Here is a 22,278-nt window from a genome sequence, read left to right on the forward strand (position 1 = left end):
ATGACTCCAAAAAGAAAACCATAAGTACAATGGTGAAAAAAGATCAAGCAAATCTATTTTATACTCCGTTATTAAACTCATTAAGTATATCTATGAAGTGATCAATTATTAAAATATGGAAAACATGACAATCAACATAGAGTCTGTACTAAACAATATTCTGATTGCACATTTTAAAATAAACTTGCTAATTATTAATAATTAAAAAAGGTATCAACATTTCTTTTGTTTTAAATTTAATCAATATGACTTTTGGAGAGTCCATTACTTAACATTTTTACAATATGAACATTTCCTTTTCACTTCAAACAATTTGACTTTGTGTTCGTTACTTAACATTTTTACAATATTCACTATTTTAGCTACCTACTTTTTATTTAATACAATAATGAGATTCTTTATTATAAAAGAAACACAAGATATAATTTTTTTTGTACAATTAAGAAATGCATTAATTAAAAAATAATCACTTGAATAAAGGTTTAAAGAGGGAAGAAAAACATTCCTAGGATAACGGAGAGCAAACCATATTGCAGATGAAACAATAAAAAACAGGATATTTTAAAGTTTATGTGTATTGAAAAGTGTTATAAATAAGAGTACAAAGATAAATAATGCAGTTTGACACTAAACTAGTGAAAATGAAAAGGCATATAAAGTCAGGTTAGGAAGGGGGAAAAAAAGCATGATACTTGAAGTAGGAATTGCACAATAATTAAAAGCACGAATAGAATGCCACTACATTTTAAATTAGAAGACAACACATTCGAAATGACACTACACTAAATGTTACATGATGGTAGAGCAGACTAGATGACTGTAAATGAACAATCAGGCGATTGTGCACAGTTATCTCTTTTGGCATATGCTGCCAATTACTTTCGGCTTTAACTTCCGGCATTTAAACAAAGATTTATTTGAAAAAGACGCACACTAGTTTCTAAATTAAATTACCCAACTTAATGTTTTTTTATCAGCTAATGCACATTGTTCATATCTACTAAAATTCATGTTAAAGATTGAAAGTTCATACTATTTATTGAGGAACAAAAGGGCCAATGGAGGACAAATTATCATGAAAAAAAAAATGCCATACAAACTATTTGATGCACAGTTTTAAAACATTGATCGGAAGATAAATAAAAATTCCTTCAGGAATTCAAAAATAATAAATTAAGGACTTGATCCACATGAAAGAAAAATTCATATAATCCACAATTAAAACTCCTAATGCGAATGAAACACTATTAAGGGGGAGAAAACGAAACATCGGCACATCATTCATACGATCGGAAACGATGATATCAAACAATGGAACCGATCAATTAATTTGTTTAACCACTGTAATACAAAAATGTCTTGTCACTGCTTCTTGGAAAACATCACAATACCAAATCTGGGTAAATACACCCGCCAATCCATCCACTCTCTTTAATGGAATTAAATTAACAAAGGAAAGAATCCCCAATTTGTTGTACACATCTACAAATTTCTTGAATGACTGGACTAGTCAAGGAACTGCTGAAAGGATTTTAGTCCCAGCTGGAATCACTGTCTGCCATATCTTGGAGATCGCTGATATCGTCGTCGTCGGAGAGCTCGATTTCGGCTACGATGGGCTCTATTTTTTTATCTCTAGGAAGTGGTGGCCTGGCAGCAGCTAATGGTGTAGGAAGTCCATTTTTAGAGGGAGGCTTCTGCGTTTTGAATTCGTAAACCAACGGGAAGATATGTTCTACGGCCAACTGCACGTTTTGTATACAGGGAGCTGTAAAATCAAAAATGTGAGTATAAGTTTTTCCCCTATACATTCACACCAGTAAAACATTTATGTAACGATCTACTCTTGTAAATAGGATATTTTCAAGCTTATGTGTATTTGAAAAGTTTTATAAATAAGAGCACAAAGCTTAATGTATGCTCCTGCAATTACTTTTGGACCTGATGTCCTGCCAGGGTTTTTTCAAATTTTCACTGTTATGTACAGGACATTTTAGAGCCAAATCCAAAAATGTTTATATATTTTTTGGTGTAAAAATGCAAATAAAAATGGAAAATAGTTGAAAATTTTGTTATTTCTATTTTCCAGGGAGGGTGGGGGAGAGATAAATCATTTGAAATTTGGCTCTAAATCGTTCTTTACATAGTTCTGAATGCCGTGGAATGACCTATGAGTATATTTTTGATTAAAATTTAAAAAAACAATACTTTTTTTAAACATAATAAAAGAAAAAAAAATACCTGGAAGAAAATAACATAAAAAATAATGCTATGAAATAGTTTTAAGGGGGAGGGGAAAGATAGTAATAAATCATTCTCAACTATTCCAACTTCAACTGTGTGACCCATATAAATGACTACTTCACCCCTTACCCTTAGTATAAATAAAACCTAGCTAAAAGTACTTAGCTCGAAAACAAGATTTAGAGCACTTTAGATGCACACAGGCAGTATCAAGGCTGAAAACAAATAGGCAAATTTGTGTCAAAAAAAAAAAAAAAAAAAAAAAAAAAAAAAAAAAAAAAAACCCTTATGCTTCAAAATCATTTTGGCACCCAAGCAAAATACAACAAGCAATTGAAACATGGCAAACAGGTCTTGGGAAAGTATATTTACAATCAATCTAGTTAAGTATGTGCATACAATAAAACTAATATGCAGTAAGAATCAGATTAACTACCACTTACCTAAAAACTTAAAACAAGAAAAAAAAAAAAAAAAAAAGCAAATTTAAGGCAGCATATGTTGAAATAGCTTCAAACTTATAATTGAAAAATTTACAGGATTCCACAAGAAGAATATAACAGATATAAATGAAACACTATAAAATTTATAAAAAGTGTATTGTAAATATATTTATAACATTAACCAAATGGGTTTATTTTTGAATGATTTTTAAATAAGACAAAAGCCTACACTCCAGGGCAACTGAACCAACCGCTGTACATGGTTTAACCGGTTGAATGGGTCCCTGAAAGCAGCTTTGTGTTTTGATCCAGACCAGGATCCAAGCAACCCAGAGGTATTGATTTGGAATGGAACTTGTAGGCTTTTGTGACCATGAGATTTAATATGCACCTATGACAATAAGCAATCGGGTAGGATCTTTGACTAGCAGGCATTGAACCCAAAACCCTAAAGGCGTTTCCCAAAGGATAAATGTTGCTCAAGAAGTAAAACGAGCAAGGAATGTCTAACTGTACTTTTTGGTTACAAGTTGGTTGGAAATGAGTCAGGGATGAAGAATTGCAGAAGAAGTATTACAGTTAAACTTGTCTGAGTTGACCACTTGTGGTGCAGTACTTGAGCGGGCAACTTATAGAAAGTGACGATAAAAAAAAATCTTTGTGCCAGACAAGTAGTCAACTTACAAGGGGAGTCAACTTTACAGGTTTTACTATTTTTGGAAATATTAAAATCCCTACTGTTTAAAGAATGTGACAACAGATCCACACATCCTTTAGAATACAGATTTTACAAAGAAACTTGGATTACATCAAGTTGCAAGTATTCCCAAGAGTACGTAAAGAAAGAAAAAGAAAAGGAATAGTTTTGTCGACAAATTTTAAGCCTATGGTGGCTCATGAAACTAATTTGAAGTGAGAGAACCTGCAATTTCTTTCTAAAAACAAAAACCACAGAAAAATAACTAAAATGTTTAAAGTAGTCGTAAAAAAATGATTTTTTAGGAAAAGGGTAAATGCTGTTGAAAACAATTTAAGCATATTCAATATTTATGAGCTTGGAACATTGGTGCAAGTTTGGTGATGTGTTCAAAACGGAAAATATTTTCAGCCCCCCCCCCCCCCCGCCCGCATGCGGGCTTAAGGAAAAATTTGTATGTATAAATGTTGCAGATCTTAACAATGCCAGTTTTGGAATCTGTTTGATTTAAATTTTAAGCCTTAAAATTGTAATATTTAAGTGTTTTGACATCATAATTCTAAAAAATCTAAAATCCGGCAATAAAGGGGGGGGGGCTCCCCCCAGAATTTTTTTCAAATTGAAGTCCAAAAAACGCTGTGGTAGGCCATTTTGGTAAAGTTCAGGGAAAGGAGGGGTTCAGGGACTCTTACATCAATTATTTCAAACTGATAGTCCCAAAATCACAATATTGGGCAACCTTCAAAAAATATTAAAGAAAGAGGGGGGGGGGGGAGACGCTATGGGGCTTTCCTGAAATCGAAGATTTAAAAACAAAATTGTAATTTAAATTTCATAACGTTTATACTCTTTTTGAATGCACTATTGAAGGGATGGAGTTCAGCAACCCTCCTTCGGCAATATTTTGAAATTGAAGTTTCAAAAACGCAATTTTAGACGATGTTGGATAATGTAAGGGATAAAAGCGTTTGCAGCACCCCACCATTAGTTTTTTGCCGATCCTAAACATTTTTGTTGTAACAATAAAATTGCTTAGGACATAAGATTTTCACTTTTGCATCATAAATCAGTTCTGATTCGAAAGTCTACCCAAGGTAGCGCCAACAAACTAGAAAAGAAGGAAAGGTGGGGGAAGGGTAAGACCGACTAATGATAATGAACTGTCATCATTCCCCCACAGTCTTCATTTGAAAAAGAATTCTTTTATAGGATAACAGGTGGTGAAATTAGCAATAAAAAATCGCTTCGGTGAAATAGATGTATTTTTTAAACAGGGTACCTTTCCAACATTCATTAATTAAAAAAAGAAATAGGGGAACTGAATCCTAACTCCAGGCAGGGTTCCCGAATCACATCCCTCTTAAGGCACTCAAATATAGCCTAAAGTGGCGCTTTAAATATTTCAGCATCAAAGAATTTTTGGAAGAAAACTCCCGAACCCCTTCCTCTGAGTTCACCACAAATGTCCTAAATTTCAATTTTTAAGGCTTCAGTTTCTAAATTGTTTTGTAGGAATAGTACCCCTCTTACCTATAAACATGATTTATGACCGCCTAAAAATTTTAATACTTTAATTTTGGAAACTTTTTGAAAAAATCTTCCTACACCCTTCCCCCTTAAGTCATCTAAAGATAGCCCAAACCAAAGCTCTTAAAATTTCAGAAACTAAAATATTTCGGGCTGGGGGTGCGGAATAACCCCCCCCTCTCATTGTGTTTACTAAACGCAGTGTAAATTTTTGTTTAAGATTTATTTTTCTATTGAGAGAGCAACTCCCTTCCACACATCGCCAAATACAACCCAAAGTTTTAAGACTTCAATTTCGAAAATGTTTCGAAAAGACCCCTGAATTCTCTAACTCTTAACTCACTCAAAAATAGCCAAAATAGCATTTCAATACTTCGGGGGGAGAGACCCCCCCCCCCCCCCCGAACTCTTTCCTCTAAGTTCACTAAATTTTACTTAAATTTGCGGTTTCCCCTTTTCATCACCGAAGATTTTAGAATTTAAATTCTAAAACGTATTGAGAGAAAGCCTTCGAATTCCCTCTTCTTAAGTCTTCCAAAGATTACCTAAAGCCGAGTTCTGAATACTTCAGCTTTGAATATTTTTTGGGAAAGGAGAACCCCGAACCCCAAAACGGTCCAAAGTTGCGCTTTTAAGACTCCAGTTTCGGAATTTCGCCTAAAGAGAGGACTCCCTCTTGACATTGCCAAAGACAGCCTAAAAGATTTAAGACTTCAATTACAAACTTTTCGGGAGAGGGTCGCAAATGCCCTTTAACTTAAGTCATTTAAGTATAGCCTCAAATAGTTTTTAATACATCAGCTACAAAACATTTTCATGTTAAAACACCAAAACCATCTCTCATATATTCACCAAAGATTGCCTAAATTAGTGTTTTTAAAACTCCAATCTTCGATTCTTTTTTAAAACCCACTTTTACATCATCAGAGACAGCCTAAAACTTTTTGACTTTTAAATTTTTAAGAGTTTGCAGTGGAGAAATATCGAACCACTCCTAGCTTCAAAAATATTTTCAATTCAGTTTTTCGATATTTTATACTGTAACCCGTGAGTACCCCCCCCCCTCTTAGATTGTCCAAGATATCAACATTTTAAGACCTCAGTATCGTGGGTTAATTTGCGGACAGATTACCCTCTTTGCAAGAGCAGCGTTTTTTCGCAAACTCGTGCTGCCGTTATTTTTCTTCTTTCCTTTCTCTCTCCCCCCCTTCCCCCACCCGTATTTCCATTCTAGCGAGTGTTCGATTCAATGACATTAGAATTTAGTGATACCTCAAGTCTTTGTCAAAAATGCAGGAACGGTTTGCCCATCGGTGTTTCCAACCAGCTTGAAATCCTCCCCCCCACCCCCCCGATTATTTCCAAAATTCCCATTTTCATTAAAATCTTCAAAATCCTTGATAGTTTCTGTTTTACCTGGTATGTGGACGCCCTTTGCTGAGGCGAAAATATTTCATCTTGTCAGCAATCACTCTCAAACGGTGATGCAGATTCAACTCTTAAGACATTTTAAGAGCGTACATAATTTTCATTTATGCGTGTAAAGTTTGCAAAAAAAAAACACAAATGAAAAAAACGAAAGGATGATCGAAAATAGCATGAGAAAAGGCTAAATTTTCAATTGGAGCCGATTGCTTCGAAAAATCAGGGAGAATAGCGAGCAACTCCTCGGCCTGCAATGCAGTGAGTTGGAAATAACAAAGCGATACCTAAAAAAAGTCAAACGGCGCGAGCCGAAAAACCATTTCTCCAAAAGCACGTTGCAAACAAAACAAGCACATGGCGGAAAACCGAGAGAATGTCGATGTAAATTCGTGGTTAAGGAACGGTCCAGTAATATTAAAGCATATTTTTCAAACACTCAATTTTTCTTTTTTCATTAAAAATTAAAAGAAAGTCATCGAATTTCTTTCCGTCCCGACCTCCGTCTCGGAAATTTTGTCAAGACGGAAATCCGTCCTGAGACGGAAGGTCTTGCACCCATGGTAGGGTGCATCATTTGCCCAACTAGTCTAAAATTGTTTTGTCCCTAATTTAAAAATGTTCTCATACCACTAGATAGTATTCCTGTGAATTTTTATGAAAATCAAAATTGATTTAGGTATCCCACCTCAAGCAAGAAGTTTCTTTTTTAAGGTAAATGAACAATTATAACATCAAAAGTGACTCAAAGTGCAATACTGGGAAATAATTTTTAAATTACTTTATTTACATTGTACCGGTGTTAACTTCAACTGTTATCATTTTTTCAGTAACTTTCTATAACATCTTTTGTAACTGTATGTTTAGGTTCCCTATTTGTTTTCAACTTTCTACCATTTTCTTCTATCTTTCAACGGCTAATACTAGTTCTTTACATTTTCTTCTTGTTATTCTATGCATATGTGTTGTAAACCACTTAAATAAGTTGATCTATTCTGTTTTAATTCATAAGATCCATGAATTTTTGAAAGTAACATATTTTGAAATCTTTCAATAAACATGAATAAATCAGCTGTTGTTGAATCAGTGACATTTTCTCCACAAACAAAGCCTTGTTCAAAAAATCAGTAATCCAACGTCAGAAAGCACAAATATTGCAAGATATTGCAGACACGTGTTTCGGTGTTACAAGGAACACCTTATTCAATGCAATGAAATGTGAGCTTCCGGAGGAAAAGTCATCCGAGAAAAGCTTTTCTCGCACAAAGGTTCGTTATAAAGACTTGTTCATCTGTACAAAAGGTAAAAGTCAAAACCAGACAATTTTCAATGGTATTTGGACTTGAAATAACTCAAGAGGACTCGGAATTTAAGAGCTCATGTTTACCCTCTGACTTGCAAGTGCTTCGCTGCTTGATGTATCTGAGAAAGGTGCCGATCAGAATCTTACCAAATGGGAGTCTTCAAACCTTGTCTTGTCAAAAAATCTGATTTCTATGCAAAAGCAAACATTCCAATGTTTACTAAATGTAAATCCTGTGAGAAAATACTAAAACTTCATGAAAACAACAAAATCAAAAACAATTCCTCTTCAAAGAAGTAATTCAACAAATTCCATTAATGAAGTAAAGAAAATGGAAGAAGAATCAGCTAAAACATTTTCATTATGGCCTAAAAATGTAGAATGCCTTATAAAAAATCCAGAAGATTTAGCTCTTCTTCAATCTATGAAAAGTGATCATCTAGCAACCTTTGGCTCACACGATAAAATATTACACCAAAACATTAAGTGTCAGGAAATGCGTGAAATATCAAAAGCAGCCAAGGAAACAAGGAACTTCAATACAAGTTTCAATTCAGCTATTATTGATGAAATTGAAAGAGATAAAAATAGTGATACAAGTGATGAGACAGATTTATAATGCTCATAATATCAGAAATCGTCATCATACAACACGAACTGGTTCGTATGCTTTTATTCCACATGATATTATAAAACAACCTGATGGTATATCATTAGCAACACGTTTAAAATGGCACCAGCACAGCAAGCTTCATACACTTAAATTTTAATAGCAGAAGCTGGTGGTGAATCATTCAAAATTTCAGCATCATATGCAACAACAGACAGAGCAAGACAATCAAGTGTCAGAGACATTGTCAAAGCTTGTAAGGAGCAATGGAATGGTTTTGATTTTGCAACTTTGTACTGGGATTCTTAACTCTTACCAACTTTAACAAATCAAAATATGGCAGAAAAAAGGCTTGCAGTTATAGTGGGTAATTCATATGAAGTTAAGCTTTTTGGTGTACCAGTATATCCAATAGGAACAGACAAAAAAAAGGAGTTTTTATTGCTAATTTAACAACTTATTTGCTAAATTCATGGAACTGTTCTGACTCAATATGTCGTAAGTCACAACTGCTTCTAATACAGGACATATAATTGCAGCATGTGTAGCTATTCAAGAGCGTTTGGGTAAAGCTCTCCTGTGGTCAGCTAGCCGTCACCACATTGGAGAAATTATATTGTTACATGTGTTTGACGATTTAAAAATTGAAGCATCGAAGTCACCAGACATATTCATTTAAAAGATTTCGCAAACATTATACATTACTGCACATTGTGGAAGAGAGTGATGCTGCTATACCTATATAAATTTATCCAAATTTGATGACAGTTCATTCAGTGAGTTCGCAAGAAGATTAATTGACGAGTGCAAAAACAATGTTATCAAATTAGCTAAATTCAGATGTTGTGTTTTGCAGAGGTGACTACTTAGAATTTGTTCAACTTTGTTTTTTGTTCTAGGTATACGATCCAAATGAGATAACTGCAGCAGACTTTAAATGTCCAGCAGCTTTATATAAAGCAGATGGCAAAATTAATTCATTCCATCAACATTTTTGCTTATTTCAACATCAAATCCAAGAACGACCAACTGGAACAATAGCTACGTATCAACAAGTTTTAAAATTTAAAAATTTTGTCACTTAGGTATATAGTTCATGGTGGATGATGTGCACTTCTGTTTTCGATGCACCATGGAATGACTCGCAATTCTTTCATTTACTTATAAAATATAGTATTATTAATTCAGAAATTTCTGGAAGTACAATTATTGCTTTTAAAAATCACCTTTGGTATCTGACAGAAGAAATTGTACCTCTAGCACTATGGAGTGATAAAGTGCCTGAAGCAGACCGACGTGCTCTTGCTGAAAGTATATTAGCCATTAGACCAGCTAATCTTTCTAATCCAAAACACAGATTTGGTATGGGATTTGGAAAACCAGTTTCCAACAGAAATTCATTTTTCACCAACACGGTCTGATTTTGTTGACATAGATTCCTGGTTTTTATTTTTAATTTTGAAGTTAGATTCAGAATTCAAAGTAATATTATGAAATATACAATAAATTGGCTTCAATAAATCAAATAATTCTCTCAATAATTAAATAAATGCAAAAAATTGCTTATTGTGTAATTTTTCTGAGTTTTCATAACTTTCAATTGTCAGGTGGCACACATAGATATTGTTCAAAGTGGGAAAAATTTCACACAAATTATTAATTTTGTATGTAGAATAAAAGTAGCTTAGGGACAAAGCATTTGTAAACAAAAAAAAAAATGATGGGGCGTATGATGCACCCTAACCCATGGCTTGGAATGATGAAATTGCTTTCTAGTATTTGGAAAAATGACATTCAAGAACCTGCTGCTTAAAGTGGGACTTTATTAATGAATCAAGCAGTGAGCTGATTCCTATGGAAAATGAAGAAACAACCACTAAGGAAGTTGGAAATGCAGAATGTAAGTACTCAGAGTTTACAAAATTTTATGAAAACATTGCGGTTTGAGGTAAAATTTTTGGCTATAAGTTTGTACAAAACATAGAGGAAAATGATGAAAGTACTAATAAGAAGAAACATTAGAGATGCCGCCTTTTCAGCTTCATGAGAAACATGAAGATAGAAAAAGAAATAGGTGTCATTCATCGTATCTATGCACAGGGTTCGAAATTAACAGTGGCTGCTACCTGGTCTGGGACCCCAAAAACAACCATCAGACTGGTAGAATATAAATTTGAGTAGTCTATGTGACCAGTGAAGTTTTATTCTTGCATTTGTTGAAAAGCTTTTAAACTGTTGAGAGAAAGTTTACACCTTTGTTTATAATGTTTAGTTTTCAGGGCTGGATTTAGGGGAGGGCAGGCGGGGCTACTGCCCCGGGCCTCCACAACAAAGGGGCCCCCCACAGTAAAATTTTTACAAAATATCCTAACTTTCACGGGTTGAAAATATCGGATACATACATATATACCAAAATATTCAGATATGTATCAAAGTATCGGATATTTTCGAAAATATGATGATCTTTTCGAACAACGATTAGGGGCCTCCAATCCTTCGTTGCCCCGGATCCTCCACACTTCCAAATCCGGCCATGTTAGTTTTTCTTCATAAGAAGAGAGTAAAAAAATTTTACAGCACTATAAAAAAAAAAAAAAAAAAAAAAAAAAAAAATTGCCACCCTACTGTCTTCCTTTCAAAACAACAGAACTGATAATGTTGTTTTGGCTTTATTCTTTTACCAGTATTGGGTATGTTTCATTCTCTTCCCCAGTCTGTTAGGCATATTTATTTAAAACTGCTTATCAACTATTTGTCATGTTAATTTATTTTACATACATTTATCTTTTTTCTTTAATTTTTCATTATTTAAAACCAAAATGCAAGGCTAAACCACTAAAAGTGGGGATGGCCCACCGAGGGCCGTGGTGGCCTGATCGGTAAGGCATTGAACTTGTGACCGGAGGGTTCCTGGTTCGATCCTAACTGGTTGAAGATCCACCATCCTTATTAAGGGTGACTGGAAAACGTTAAATATGCTCATGGTCACAAAGTCCTCCAAATGAAACAATACCCCTGGGGGTGCTAGGCCAGAAGTTATTTGGCTTCTTATTTGGCTCTAAATTATCGAACTGTCCACAGATGGTGCTGCCACCTATCGTGTTGTCTGAGCAAAATCGGACTTCCACCTAAAATAGGCGCTCAATTAAACGGAAGCCATACCTCTCTGCCTTAAAAACGAGTAGCATTGCTACTCGGGCTCGGGTTCCCGAGTGACATAAGTAACAACAAAAACAGACCAGTGAAATTTTGTAATTTCTGCTCCACTTGACCAGTGACTATTTTTTCTAAATTTCTATGCACATACAAAACTTGAAGCTTTAATATTTTTTGAATCACAAAAGGGTATTTTTGTACCTTAAAATGACAATTTGTTTTTAGAAAATATGAAACATTTTGTTATAAAAATTCATAAGTTCTGAAATTTTATCAGTCATTTACACAATAAAATATTCAAAGGTTTTCAGCACCAAAACATCAGAAACTTTAATTAATGATAAACTTAACTTTCGTTAAATATATATATACTAGCTGTGTGCCCGGCGTTGCACGGGCTACTTAAAAAATGAAAGAGCCGTCCAATTGATATTTTTGCATTACTCTGAAATCAGTTTCTAAAGAGCTAAGGATTAAATAAATACGCATAATGCAAGGTTTGCAAAACACCAGTAGAGCATATTTTTGTCAAAAATCTCTTCAACGTTAATCATAGGTATCAATGATACACGTTATGAGTATTTTCAATTAGCACAAAAGATGAAAATATATGCATTATCAACTATAATCTGTGCTAACTTTAAACTGAATGAAATCTGATAGACTATATCTGAAACATTTGTATGTACAATTACAAGCAGCTTTTTACATAGAATGACACATACTTTTTGGTTGATTACGTGAAACTAAAGCACCAAGACTAAATAACTACCAATAAGCATTAATTTAATACTAAGTCATCAGATTCTAATAAAGCTTTAGTTAAAATCCTTAAAAACAATCTTTTTTGTTCATCTCTGTTTCACTTAAAGAAATCCAAATAATCTTAATTTAACGTGTTTTTTCAACGATACAAACTATTTCAAAAACAGGAAGGAAAAAGAGAGTTATTACAATTCGAAAACTCACCAATGTGACGGTAAAAAGTCCAACAAAATAAACATAATTAGTCGAACATCCTAAATGTACCAAAATAGGAGGCCGGTGAATGACAAACTTACACTGCAATCAATAAACATTACTAAAGAAACATTTTTCATATGCTGAAAAGAATTAAGAACGTTGAATGTAAAAAATAAAAAAAGGACAGACGATAAAATAAAGGCCATGTCCGAATAGAGCAACCAATTTTAAACTAATTAAAAATGAAATTCTAGATGGAAACGTTGTTTTAAGATTCGGACAGCAGCCAAAAAAAAATCTCTTTTAAAACAATTATTAGAATTTTGTAAAATGGCAACAGGAAAGAAATAACAATTCCTGAATAACGTTATGTTAATTAACATTTTAATTAATATCTCCACTAATTAAAGTCGAACAATTACGAGTTTGGTCCTATTGTTTTCTTTGGAAAATTTCGAATTGATCGGCATCTCATTTGACTCTCGATTCACGGCGGTTCTCTAGAAGATCGATCTTCAGACAGACAGACAGACGGACGCGGACAGATTTTAATATTATAGTGGATATATATATATATATTTGACCTTCTAGATTTGAGTTACCAGGAATGGACTGTACACAGAAATAAAAAACACAATTGGAAAATCTAGTTATAAAAGTAAATTTATATGTCACCTGTAATTGTTATGCTTCCAGTAGTAAATATTTTTAATGTTGCCTTAAGCTCTTTAATTTTGTATGTAGCTCCTGGATGCAGCTCTGGTTCATAACTATAAACATAATTTCATGTAAGTCCAAGAATCAAATTAAAAAACACAAAGGTAATTAACATTTTGAATTGTTTTTGCTCTATAGGCAATGACGGCTCAATACAAACTTTCTATTTTTTTTAAATGGAAGACATGAATACTCCAGTGCAGGGGTCTTGAACCTACAAACTGCGGAAAGCATACAGTTTTTTAAAATTGTAATATTAATATATTTACTTCTATGCATTTAAAAAACTAAGCCCAGGAAATCCTTTGTCAGCCCGCCACAACTCTAAAAATTTACAATGCAGACCTAAACCAAACAAAGTTGGAGATCCATGTTCTAGTGCATTCAACATGAGAAATAAAAAATAAATACACAAATAAAAATAAATTAATTAAAATATAAATATGATAATAGTTTCAATTGCAATCTAAAAGTCTGTATGGGTCCTACAGGTATTCAGTAACTCTTCAGTTGTAAATCACCAGCAGGACCTCTCACTACTGCTTTTGATGGTGAAATTGAAGCTTTTGCTATACAACAATTGTCGATTCGTAGCCACTCTTTTCTAAGCATAGTTATATTGTTGGGTTACAAGAGTGTGCTTAAGGCCTTTCTGAATAACTGAAACAGTTCCCACAGAATTTTAGAGTGTAGGTCTTTACTTCAGGAGCTGGCACATAAAATTTCATTCCAACGGACTCCTGCCCATTGCAAATTGTGGGCAGTGGAAAAGTTGATGTACTATCTCAGAAAGGAGCTCTGATAGAACAACTCATGGCTCTTTCGCTTTCCTTCCATAATAAACTGTTTGTCAACCTGACCATCAGGAAAATTCTCAATAAAGATATGATGCAACATGCTCTTAACAAAACAAGTGAACATTGATGTTTGCAAAAGAACACTAATATCTTGATATTTTCACCACAGGAAATAAAATCGAAACAAAAAATAAATAAATAAGTGGAAATAAATAAGAAGTCATAATAACTGAAATAATATCATGGTGATTGGATATTTTTTAATTTTTTGTCATTTTTTTTTAAAAGCCTTCACTTAACCATTCATTACTTGGACCCAAAAGTGTAAAGATTAAGCAGAACAATTAAAATTGATGGCTAATTTCATACACTTTGAATTAAATTATTATGAAATTTAAGATACATGTTTAAAAAAAAAAACGACAAAAAGATTTTGTTTCATGATCAACATCTTAATATTTACTTAAAAAAAAAAACAAAAAAAAAAAAAAAAAACCTTTTTTTATTTTACTTTATTTTTGAACTTCATTAATATTTTCATTTTTTTTTACTATTTATTTATTTATTTTTTGGTAGTTTATATATTTGAGCATTGATTTTTGCAACTTTGATCTAAAAAAATTCCTTGTATTTTCCCTGTGCTTTTATTGATTTTTGAATGTCGTGTTTTTCTTGTTTCTTCAGGTTTCCCTCTGGCGTGGCAACCCTGAACATACAAATGTGCTGTGCCATACAAATGTGCCAAATGTAAAAAGTCAGGGGGCAAGTCCTCTTTACTTTTGGAAGTGAGGGGCAGTTGCCCCCTTGTACGAGTCGCCTACGTTCAAAAGTTTCCAGTACTTCTTTCCTCAATTGATAAACATACATAGTCATACAAAAAGTGTATTTAAATTAAGCGAATTTTTTTTTTAATGCATGAATATAAATAAGCTAATTCAGGTATTTAGTACAGTCGAACCTCGTTATCACGACACCTTTAGGACTGTCAACAAAGTGTCGTCATAGTCGGAGCGACGTCATAACCGGAATAGTTCAAAAATTCATAATTAAACATTAGTAAACATTAAAATTAGATTTAATGAAGAAATTAATAGTATCTAAATACATTTTAAATTAGATTTAACTAATGTAAATTTGAAATATTGGTGGATACAACAAAAATTACTTTAAAAAAAAAATCTTCGCTTATTATTATTATTTTTTTGTGTAACTAAAAACTTTTCTAACTAACTAACTTTTCAATAGCATTTTTAACACTCCTCCATTCCACAAAAGTATCAGCAAGAAAGAAATCAATTCAAGACTCTTCACTTTTGTCCTTAATTTGATTAGGTTTTGACGTCTAGCCCCACCTTTCGAAGGTGAAAAAACATTTTCTAATTCTTTTATCCACTTTAGAGTTGTGTATCCCTTTTCAATCTAATGAGGAGCTCTTATATATTTTTCTCTCATGGGAGATCCTTCTCTTCTCCTGCTGTTCAGACCCCCCCCCCCCCATGAATACATAATGTGCAAAGCGATTTGACAGCATCCAGCTCAACAAGTCCAAAATTGATGGGGCAAAAAAGGTTTTCCATGAGAAATAACTCAATTGCAGAATGTTTTTTGTCGTTTTCTTTTTTAAATTTAACAAGGGAATTGAGTTGGTTTCGATGCTAAACAAAAATAATAAAGAACATCATTCTACAATTACAAAAAGAAAGTTCTCAATTCACATAGCAATACAAAAATACTAATTAGATTTAAACAACAACTTATTGAGAAACATTACCTGGCAAGACGTCTATGCTTCTCAGCGAATTTGTTTAAATTTATGCCAAAAGTCATTGTGCAAGTTCCTAACACGTTGACAACCCTGTAATTGGTAAATCTGACTCTAAACCCTAATTGCTGAAGAATCCTAGCAAATTTCCTAGAAGCTTTCTTTGCATCATCATCACTGAAAAGTTAAAAACACATTAGTCAGTATAATGCTTAAATTTTTTTTACGGATATTGAGGTCTTTTGTTAGACACAACAGCATAATACAAAAAAAAAAAAAAAAAAAAAATGTGTAATACTTGCAGTAACCTACAATATAGTGTGCACAAGAAATTAAGTCACATCTGGAAAAATACAAATTGCATTTTCAACTTCTTATTGCAAAATAAAAACTACATAATTACAATCTGAAAGTTGATATTGCCATTTAAATTAGGAGGTAGCTCTCTCGGTAAACTCTGGATTTTCTTCAAAATTTTGTCATTAACCCAAAATTAATGATAAGTCTTGGTGCAATTCTCATTTCATGTGCCATCTTGTGAAAGCCAAACTGTAAGTTGAAAGAATTGGCTCTTGTCAACAGAAAGACCGAAATCAAATAGAAGAAAATTTCCTCCCTACTAAGCAAAGCTCTAGACTAGGATTTCTGAATAGTAGGCACTGGCGACCAGAGTTGCAAAATATGGCTGCCATTTTTGGTAGTTATTATTTATCAAGTGCAGTGAAACTTCGATAACTCGAAGTGGCAGCGAATCATATTTTCTGAATCATATAACTGTAGAAGTAGCTAGCAAAAGAAAAATGAGTAAAACAGCTAATGCTAAATTAACTCCATTAAAATTGATAGAAATATAAAATGAAATATTAGATCTAAATAATGAAAGGTCTTAATTTTAAGTCTACATATTGTAATAATAATATAAGAAAAAAAAGAGTGATTGGAGGATGCATTTACTATTTTGAAGACTTTTGTTTGTGCTAATTGAAAATATCGGATACATATCAAAATATCCGATATAAGCCAAAATTTCGGATATTTTTGAACCCTGCTGGTAACGCCCCCCTGAGGCAAACCATTTCCTATTTGTACATATTTAGACCTTATAGATTATGACCATAACCACTGAGAGATTCCAGTAAGATCAAAGATGTCATGCAGGCAATGTTTGTATGCTATGGCCAAGTTGGGATTAGTCTCCCCCCCCCCTCTTAAATGAGAGGAAAGTATCACTATCTCCTATTACTCTCTAGTAAGAATACAGCAGATGAGCCAAGAAAGTCTTCTATTCTCTTGTCCTAAGGATTTGAGCTTTTATAGTTTCATCCAATGAAGTGACTGTTGAAGCAATATTACAATTACAGTAGAGTCTCGAAAATTCGAGGTAATTGGGGCTCGTCCCATCTCGGATTACTGAAAACTCGGATTATCCGAAAAATTCTTTGGACTACATAAGAACATGCGCTGTTTACTTCCTTACGCTATGAAAAAGAAATGTTGTCTCCTCAAAAAATTTATCACTCAAATATCAACATAAATTTATGTTTCAATCAATCCTAAACGAGTTTTGATTAGTTTTTTTTTCTTGATGTCTGCACGTACTTGTGTGTAAACTTGCAGGCAACCAAAAACTGCCATTTGATCCTCCTTAAATAAGTTTTGTTGTGACATTTGTTTCTATGTGTGAGCATGTATATACCTCACATAATACAAAAACGTTACTCATAGAATGATAAAATTTCGTATGTATGCTTCGTACAGCGTCAAGTTTTGCACTTCCTTTTTATATTGCAATCGGATATTCCAAAAGAGCTGTTTGTTTGTCCTTTGAGGCAAAACAATGTTTTATTTTCAAGTTATTTTTTGTTATCAACCTACTTCCTACTTTCTCGAAGGCATTTCTTAATCCATCTCTAACTGTCAAAGAATATTTCGTGTCATTTGGCAAGTATTATTGACATAAAAACCTTTCAATTTCTTTTTGTATATTATTAGGAAAGTTCTACATAGCAAAATATTTCAATTTTCAGATTAAAACATTTTTTGTCTATAAAAAGTATACAATCTAAACATCAACAAAGCACCTTGGGACTTAAGAGACTTTGATTCTCGTGACTATACTGTATAAACAAAAATAAACCTTGTTCAAAAGTTATTTTTCCAAGAGTGTTACATCACTTTGGTGTGCCCATAGACAGATTCTCACCTGCTGGATCTTTGTCTGCTCATGTTTGGGTGGAAAGATATCTATTTACAGATGGTCAACTAAGCTGGCCCACCTTGCTTCGGTCTTAATGCTCCGACAATGATGAGTGATAAACAAAGCTTCTGTTTTTCCAAAGAATCTATCTGTAACCAAGAGAACTCTGGGGTAACGAAATCCCTGGATCAAGTGGGGACTTAAGTGTATAAGACTTTTTCCTTTTGAATATTTTTCATATTACTACATGTGTGCTGGATCTCGTATAAAATTCGACATGCCTATTTCTACATTAAATTATCTAACCAATTTCTAAGAATTTTAGGATGAATAAATGTTTATTGATTTTTTCAAATATGATTCTTTAATGGTATTCCAAGACAAATTCAGCTTAAGTCACGTTTGAGCAGCTAGCACTACACCGCAAGATATTACAGTTCTTTTGATAGTTATCTTATTTATTTTTTCTGAACTAACAGGCCTGGCGGTCTGTGTGCTCATGCTTGTTCTTGAACCAAGTTTTGAGCATGAGATTTGCAGACTTGCTTCCAACAGTAATATGAGTCCATTAGTTATTTTCTCCTTTCCTAAAATTCGTCAGCAACTTGTCGAAAAGTTATGACTTTCACCTTCTCACTTTTCACCAGTTAATAAAATATGTTTTTCTTACCTTCAGTATCTCTAAAGACAAAAAGTATTATTGAGGAGTTTGGTGGTTTGAATTGATAAGAATCGAGAAAAGTTTTAACTTGTCTAGAAATGTCCTTCAAACGGCATCGTTTCTTTCACACAAGAAAAAAGAATAGGCAACAACATCAATTGAGATTTTAACAAACTTCAGCTCAACAATGAAATAGTAACAATGACTGGAAATGAAGAAAAATTAAAAAGGTTTATGAAAAAAAGAATAATACCTTGTAGCACCGGTACAAGTAATCTTTCCAGAAGACCATATACTAGCTGTGGTGTAAGGTTTCCGGATCTTCATTGTCACCATCTGTAAATGATAAAATATCATAAATTAATTCCCTTCCTTAAACAAAAAGAAAACTTTAATTTTCATTACAAAGGAAAAAAATTGTTTTCTTAAGTTTGTATTAATTTTCAACACTAAACAAAATTAGTGTAAAACATTTTATGTGCATTCAAGTGTGCAATACAGCTAAATTGTCTACACACAAGCTCATGGCTGATACGTCGCAGATTTGATATCTCATCACAAATCGGTAACTTTGGGAGAACTGGTTCAGAGGTGGTTTGGCACCTGGTCTGGATCAAAAATTGAGAAAGTAGATTGTACTTCGGTCTGTCACATGTTGTCTGAGCTAAGTCTAACCTTCACCCTTGTGGTGCTCTGGTTGAAAAGGAAGTCGCTTTTTGTCGCCTTACATCGAGTAATTCACCGCTAGAGCTTAGTTTATCAAACTTTCACTGATGATCAATGCTAGTTCCATTACTGTTTTTTTAAAAAATATATTTTGTGTTGTGAGAATATATATACATATATATATAGATATATCAGGGATGAATTATCTATATATATGTATAGATACTGGACTAACCCATACAGGACTGGTGTTCAGATGCCGGGAGCCATCTGAACACCAGCCCTGTACTGCCTCTCTGGAAAAAATTTACCCCCCCCCCCCAGAAAAAACTGATCACAGCGCAGGATTCAATTATTTTTCCTTGCCATTTTGGCACTGGAAAATGTATCTATTTATCCCAGTAAAATATACTACCGGGCCTATCATTATGAATTTCCCCAAGGGCAAAAGGCAGTACCATTGCAAACTTCATAAGAAAAGGCCAAAACCCTCGCCCACTTGAATGTTGAAACATTATTTTTTTTTAAGTCAAAGGAGTTGATGAGAGTAGTTTTTGAACCCTTAAATGACACACCCATAAACTACATATACTTAAAATACATGATCATCACAAGTGTACATTTATATCAATCATTAGATCAGAGCAAAATTCTCTTTGAAGGATACATAACCTAAGATTAGGCTTGCCAGATTTCCGAAATGCGAAACCGGGATGCGGGAACCCCCCCCCCCCGTCATAGTATCTTGGGCCTATATATTCCTAGGGTCTCATCTTCCTAAGGGGCCCCGAAATTTTAAAAAATTATGCATAATATTAAAAAGTTATGTTTTTTCTGAAAAAAAATAAAAAATCTTCTTTTAAGTAAGTGTTACATTATTTTACGTTGACTTAAAATGATAGAATAGGGAGGAGTGCCTCCAAAGCATTATGGGCCTTACTTTTAGTTGAATGTAAGCAAAGAATTCAAGGGAATGTAGTTTTTTCTCAATGCTATGCAAAAATGGTCCTAATTATGAACTTAAATTAGAATAAATCATAAATGACACAAGCATATAAATTTAAACATTTAACTTTTTACAAGACAATATTTAAAAATTACTTAAATAAGAAGGAATAATTAAAAATGAGGGACAAAATTACTATTTACAAGTATTTTTCATTGGACAGGACTTTTTTCGGAAAGTCTTTTTTAGATTTAATCTTATTGTACAATCCAATCTAATATTATATTTACATGACATTAAGTCTTTAACTGTAGATTCCTTCATCAAACCCCTATTATCAGACCATGGGTTGTTCATCAAAGAAAATACTCTTTCAACTGGTGCACACTTATTTTACCTCCCTCATAAATGGCTGGCGCCGAGACGAGCGACTTCAATATTATTTCACGCAAAAATGGATGTAATGTGTAGCAAAATTTATTCTGATGCTAAAGCTGCACGCTTTAGTGCCTAATATTGAACTTGACCGCATGATAACGACGTCTGGCAAGCCTACCTAAGATGTCACTTGAAATTTCTGCAATCATCTTTTAATACATTTCTCTGACACCGTAAATACTAATGAACACAAAAATACATCATGGGCAATTGGAATTTTAGTTTAAGAATTTGAAACACTTAAGGAACAAATTTAAAAAAAAAAAACTTCAGAGCCGAGTCTACAAAAACATATAAAAGTGCTGATAAACATAAAATTGGGAGGAAACAGGTGAATTGCCAAAATGGGTGTGAGAAAGTATTTCTTCACTCTCCCTTTAAAAGTTGTAGTTTTTAGTAATTATTCAAAATTTGCAACTAAACTACAAAAAAAAAAAAAAAAAAAAAAAAAAAGAACCTTTCTCCTGAAAAAGAAATATTTACAGTATTATTGGAAGCCCATTAACAAATGTACAATAGTATACACTAAATTCAAACAGCCTGGGACAGGAAATCTTTTTCTTTCTTATTATATTCCAGATCTGTTCCAAATGTAATATCATGTCTTAATGCATTATTAACTAAAGTATTTTAAAAATAAAATAAAATAATTGCACTGCTACTTGGAGGCATAAAGATTTGATGGTATTTATGATTGAGATGAACTATAAAAACAATAAGAAAAGAAAGTTTATTACAATGCCTAAGAAATACGAATTACACTGGCATCAAACAAATCAACAAATAATTTCATGCAAGTAAAAAAAATGATGTTTGTAGAGAATGCTATACAAGTTTTTTTTTTTTTCTTTTTTAATAGAAGAATCCTGAGAAGTTAGATAGTTGAACTTTCCCCAATGTGAAAGCTCAGAATAAAAATATACAAAAAAGAAACGTGAACTGCGAATGAAAAAATATTTATTTGTTTAAAAATCATAGGAAACAATTCTTACAAATAGGAAAAAAAAACTAAAAATTTTTAAACAATGAAAAAACACTTCGTTAATACATTTTCAAATCAATTACAACATATAAGTGAAAGTGCAACATACCCCATTTTCTCTTCTGTACTCTACATTGGCTCCATTTAAGGCAATTTGCCGCAGATTCAGATGACATCTAACATTAAAACTGCACACCACGTTATTAATTACAATGTCCACAACTGGTACATCCTCATTAGAATCACCTTCGACTGCAATTTGTTCACTGGCGTGGTCCCCTTCATATTTTGATACAGCAGAATTTGTTACGTTATTATTTACAACACTTAAGGTCTGAGGATCAGGGCACATTTCTATATATCGATTATTATAAGCAATACCGTTTCCCCCTTCGAAGGTGGTCATTCTCCTCAAGAGAATGCCTACAAAATTAAGACTTTCTTAGGAAAACTATTAAAATGAGAATTAAACAAGTTACAATGGATCCCTTTTGAAGGTTTGATATTGAAGTAGAAAAATTTTTAACACATCAGGAGGTCATTTCTTTTCTTTGATTACAGCTGCAAAACAAAGGTTTCTCACGGATCAGATCTCTTACAAAAGCACACTTATTTTTGCCGAAAGTACAACAATGGACAGGTCTCCCAAATTTCACCACTGGCTGTTGCCTGGTCTCTGCGAGAATTTCCTGACGAGCATTGGACGAAAGCATAGAAAGCGATTTGCGCATGCGCAAAAAATAAAAT

At 33.2% G+C, this 22,278-nt stretch overlaps 1 protein-coding gene across 1 annotated transcript; it reads right to left on the bottom strand.

Moving 5' to 3' along the window:
* Positions 1-374: 374 nt before the first annotated feature.
* On the bottom strand, positions 375-22,021 carry LOC129227186 (TATA box-binding protein-like 1). Its single transcript, XM_054861721.1, has 5 exons — positions 21,641-22,021; positions 18,753-18,835; positions 15,651-15,818; positions 13,041-13,135; positions 375-1,768 (listed from the first exon to the last, which is right to left on the bottom strand). The coding sequence occupies exons 1-5, from the start codon at positions 21,935-21,937 to the stop codon at positions 1,533-1,535; spliced, it is 879 nt and encodes a 292-aa protein (XP_054717696.1). The 5' UTR covers positions 21,938-22,021; the 3' UTR covers positions 375-1,532.
* Between the last annotated feature and the right edge of the window lie 257 nt (positions 22,022-22,278).

The sequence above is a fragment of the Uloborus diversus genome, chromosome 1 (genome assembly GCF_026930045.1).
Source record: "Uloborus diversus isolate 005 chromosome 1, Udiv.v.3.1, whole genome shotgun sequence".
In the NCBI taxonomy this organism is placed as follows: domain Eukaryota; kingdom Metazoa; phylum Arthropoda; class Arachnida; order Araneae; family Uloboridae; genus Uloborus; species Uloborus diversus.

Excerpts from the sequence above, each read along its gene's own strand:
- LOC129227186 (XM_054861721.1), bottom strand. The coding sequence starts at position 21,937 with ATGACCACCTTCGAAGGGGGAAACGGTATTGCTTATAATAATCGATAT. Across the intron at positions 18,836-21,640 it reads AGTACAGAAGAGAAAATGGG|ATGGTGACAATGAAGATCCG; the intron begins GTATGTTGCACT and ends TATCATTTACAG. Across the intron at positions 15,819-18,752 it reads ACTTGTACCGGTGCTACAAG|TGATGATGATGCAAAGAAAG; the intron begins GTATTATTCTTT and ends TTAACTTTTCAG.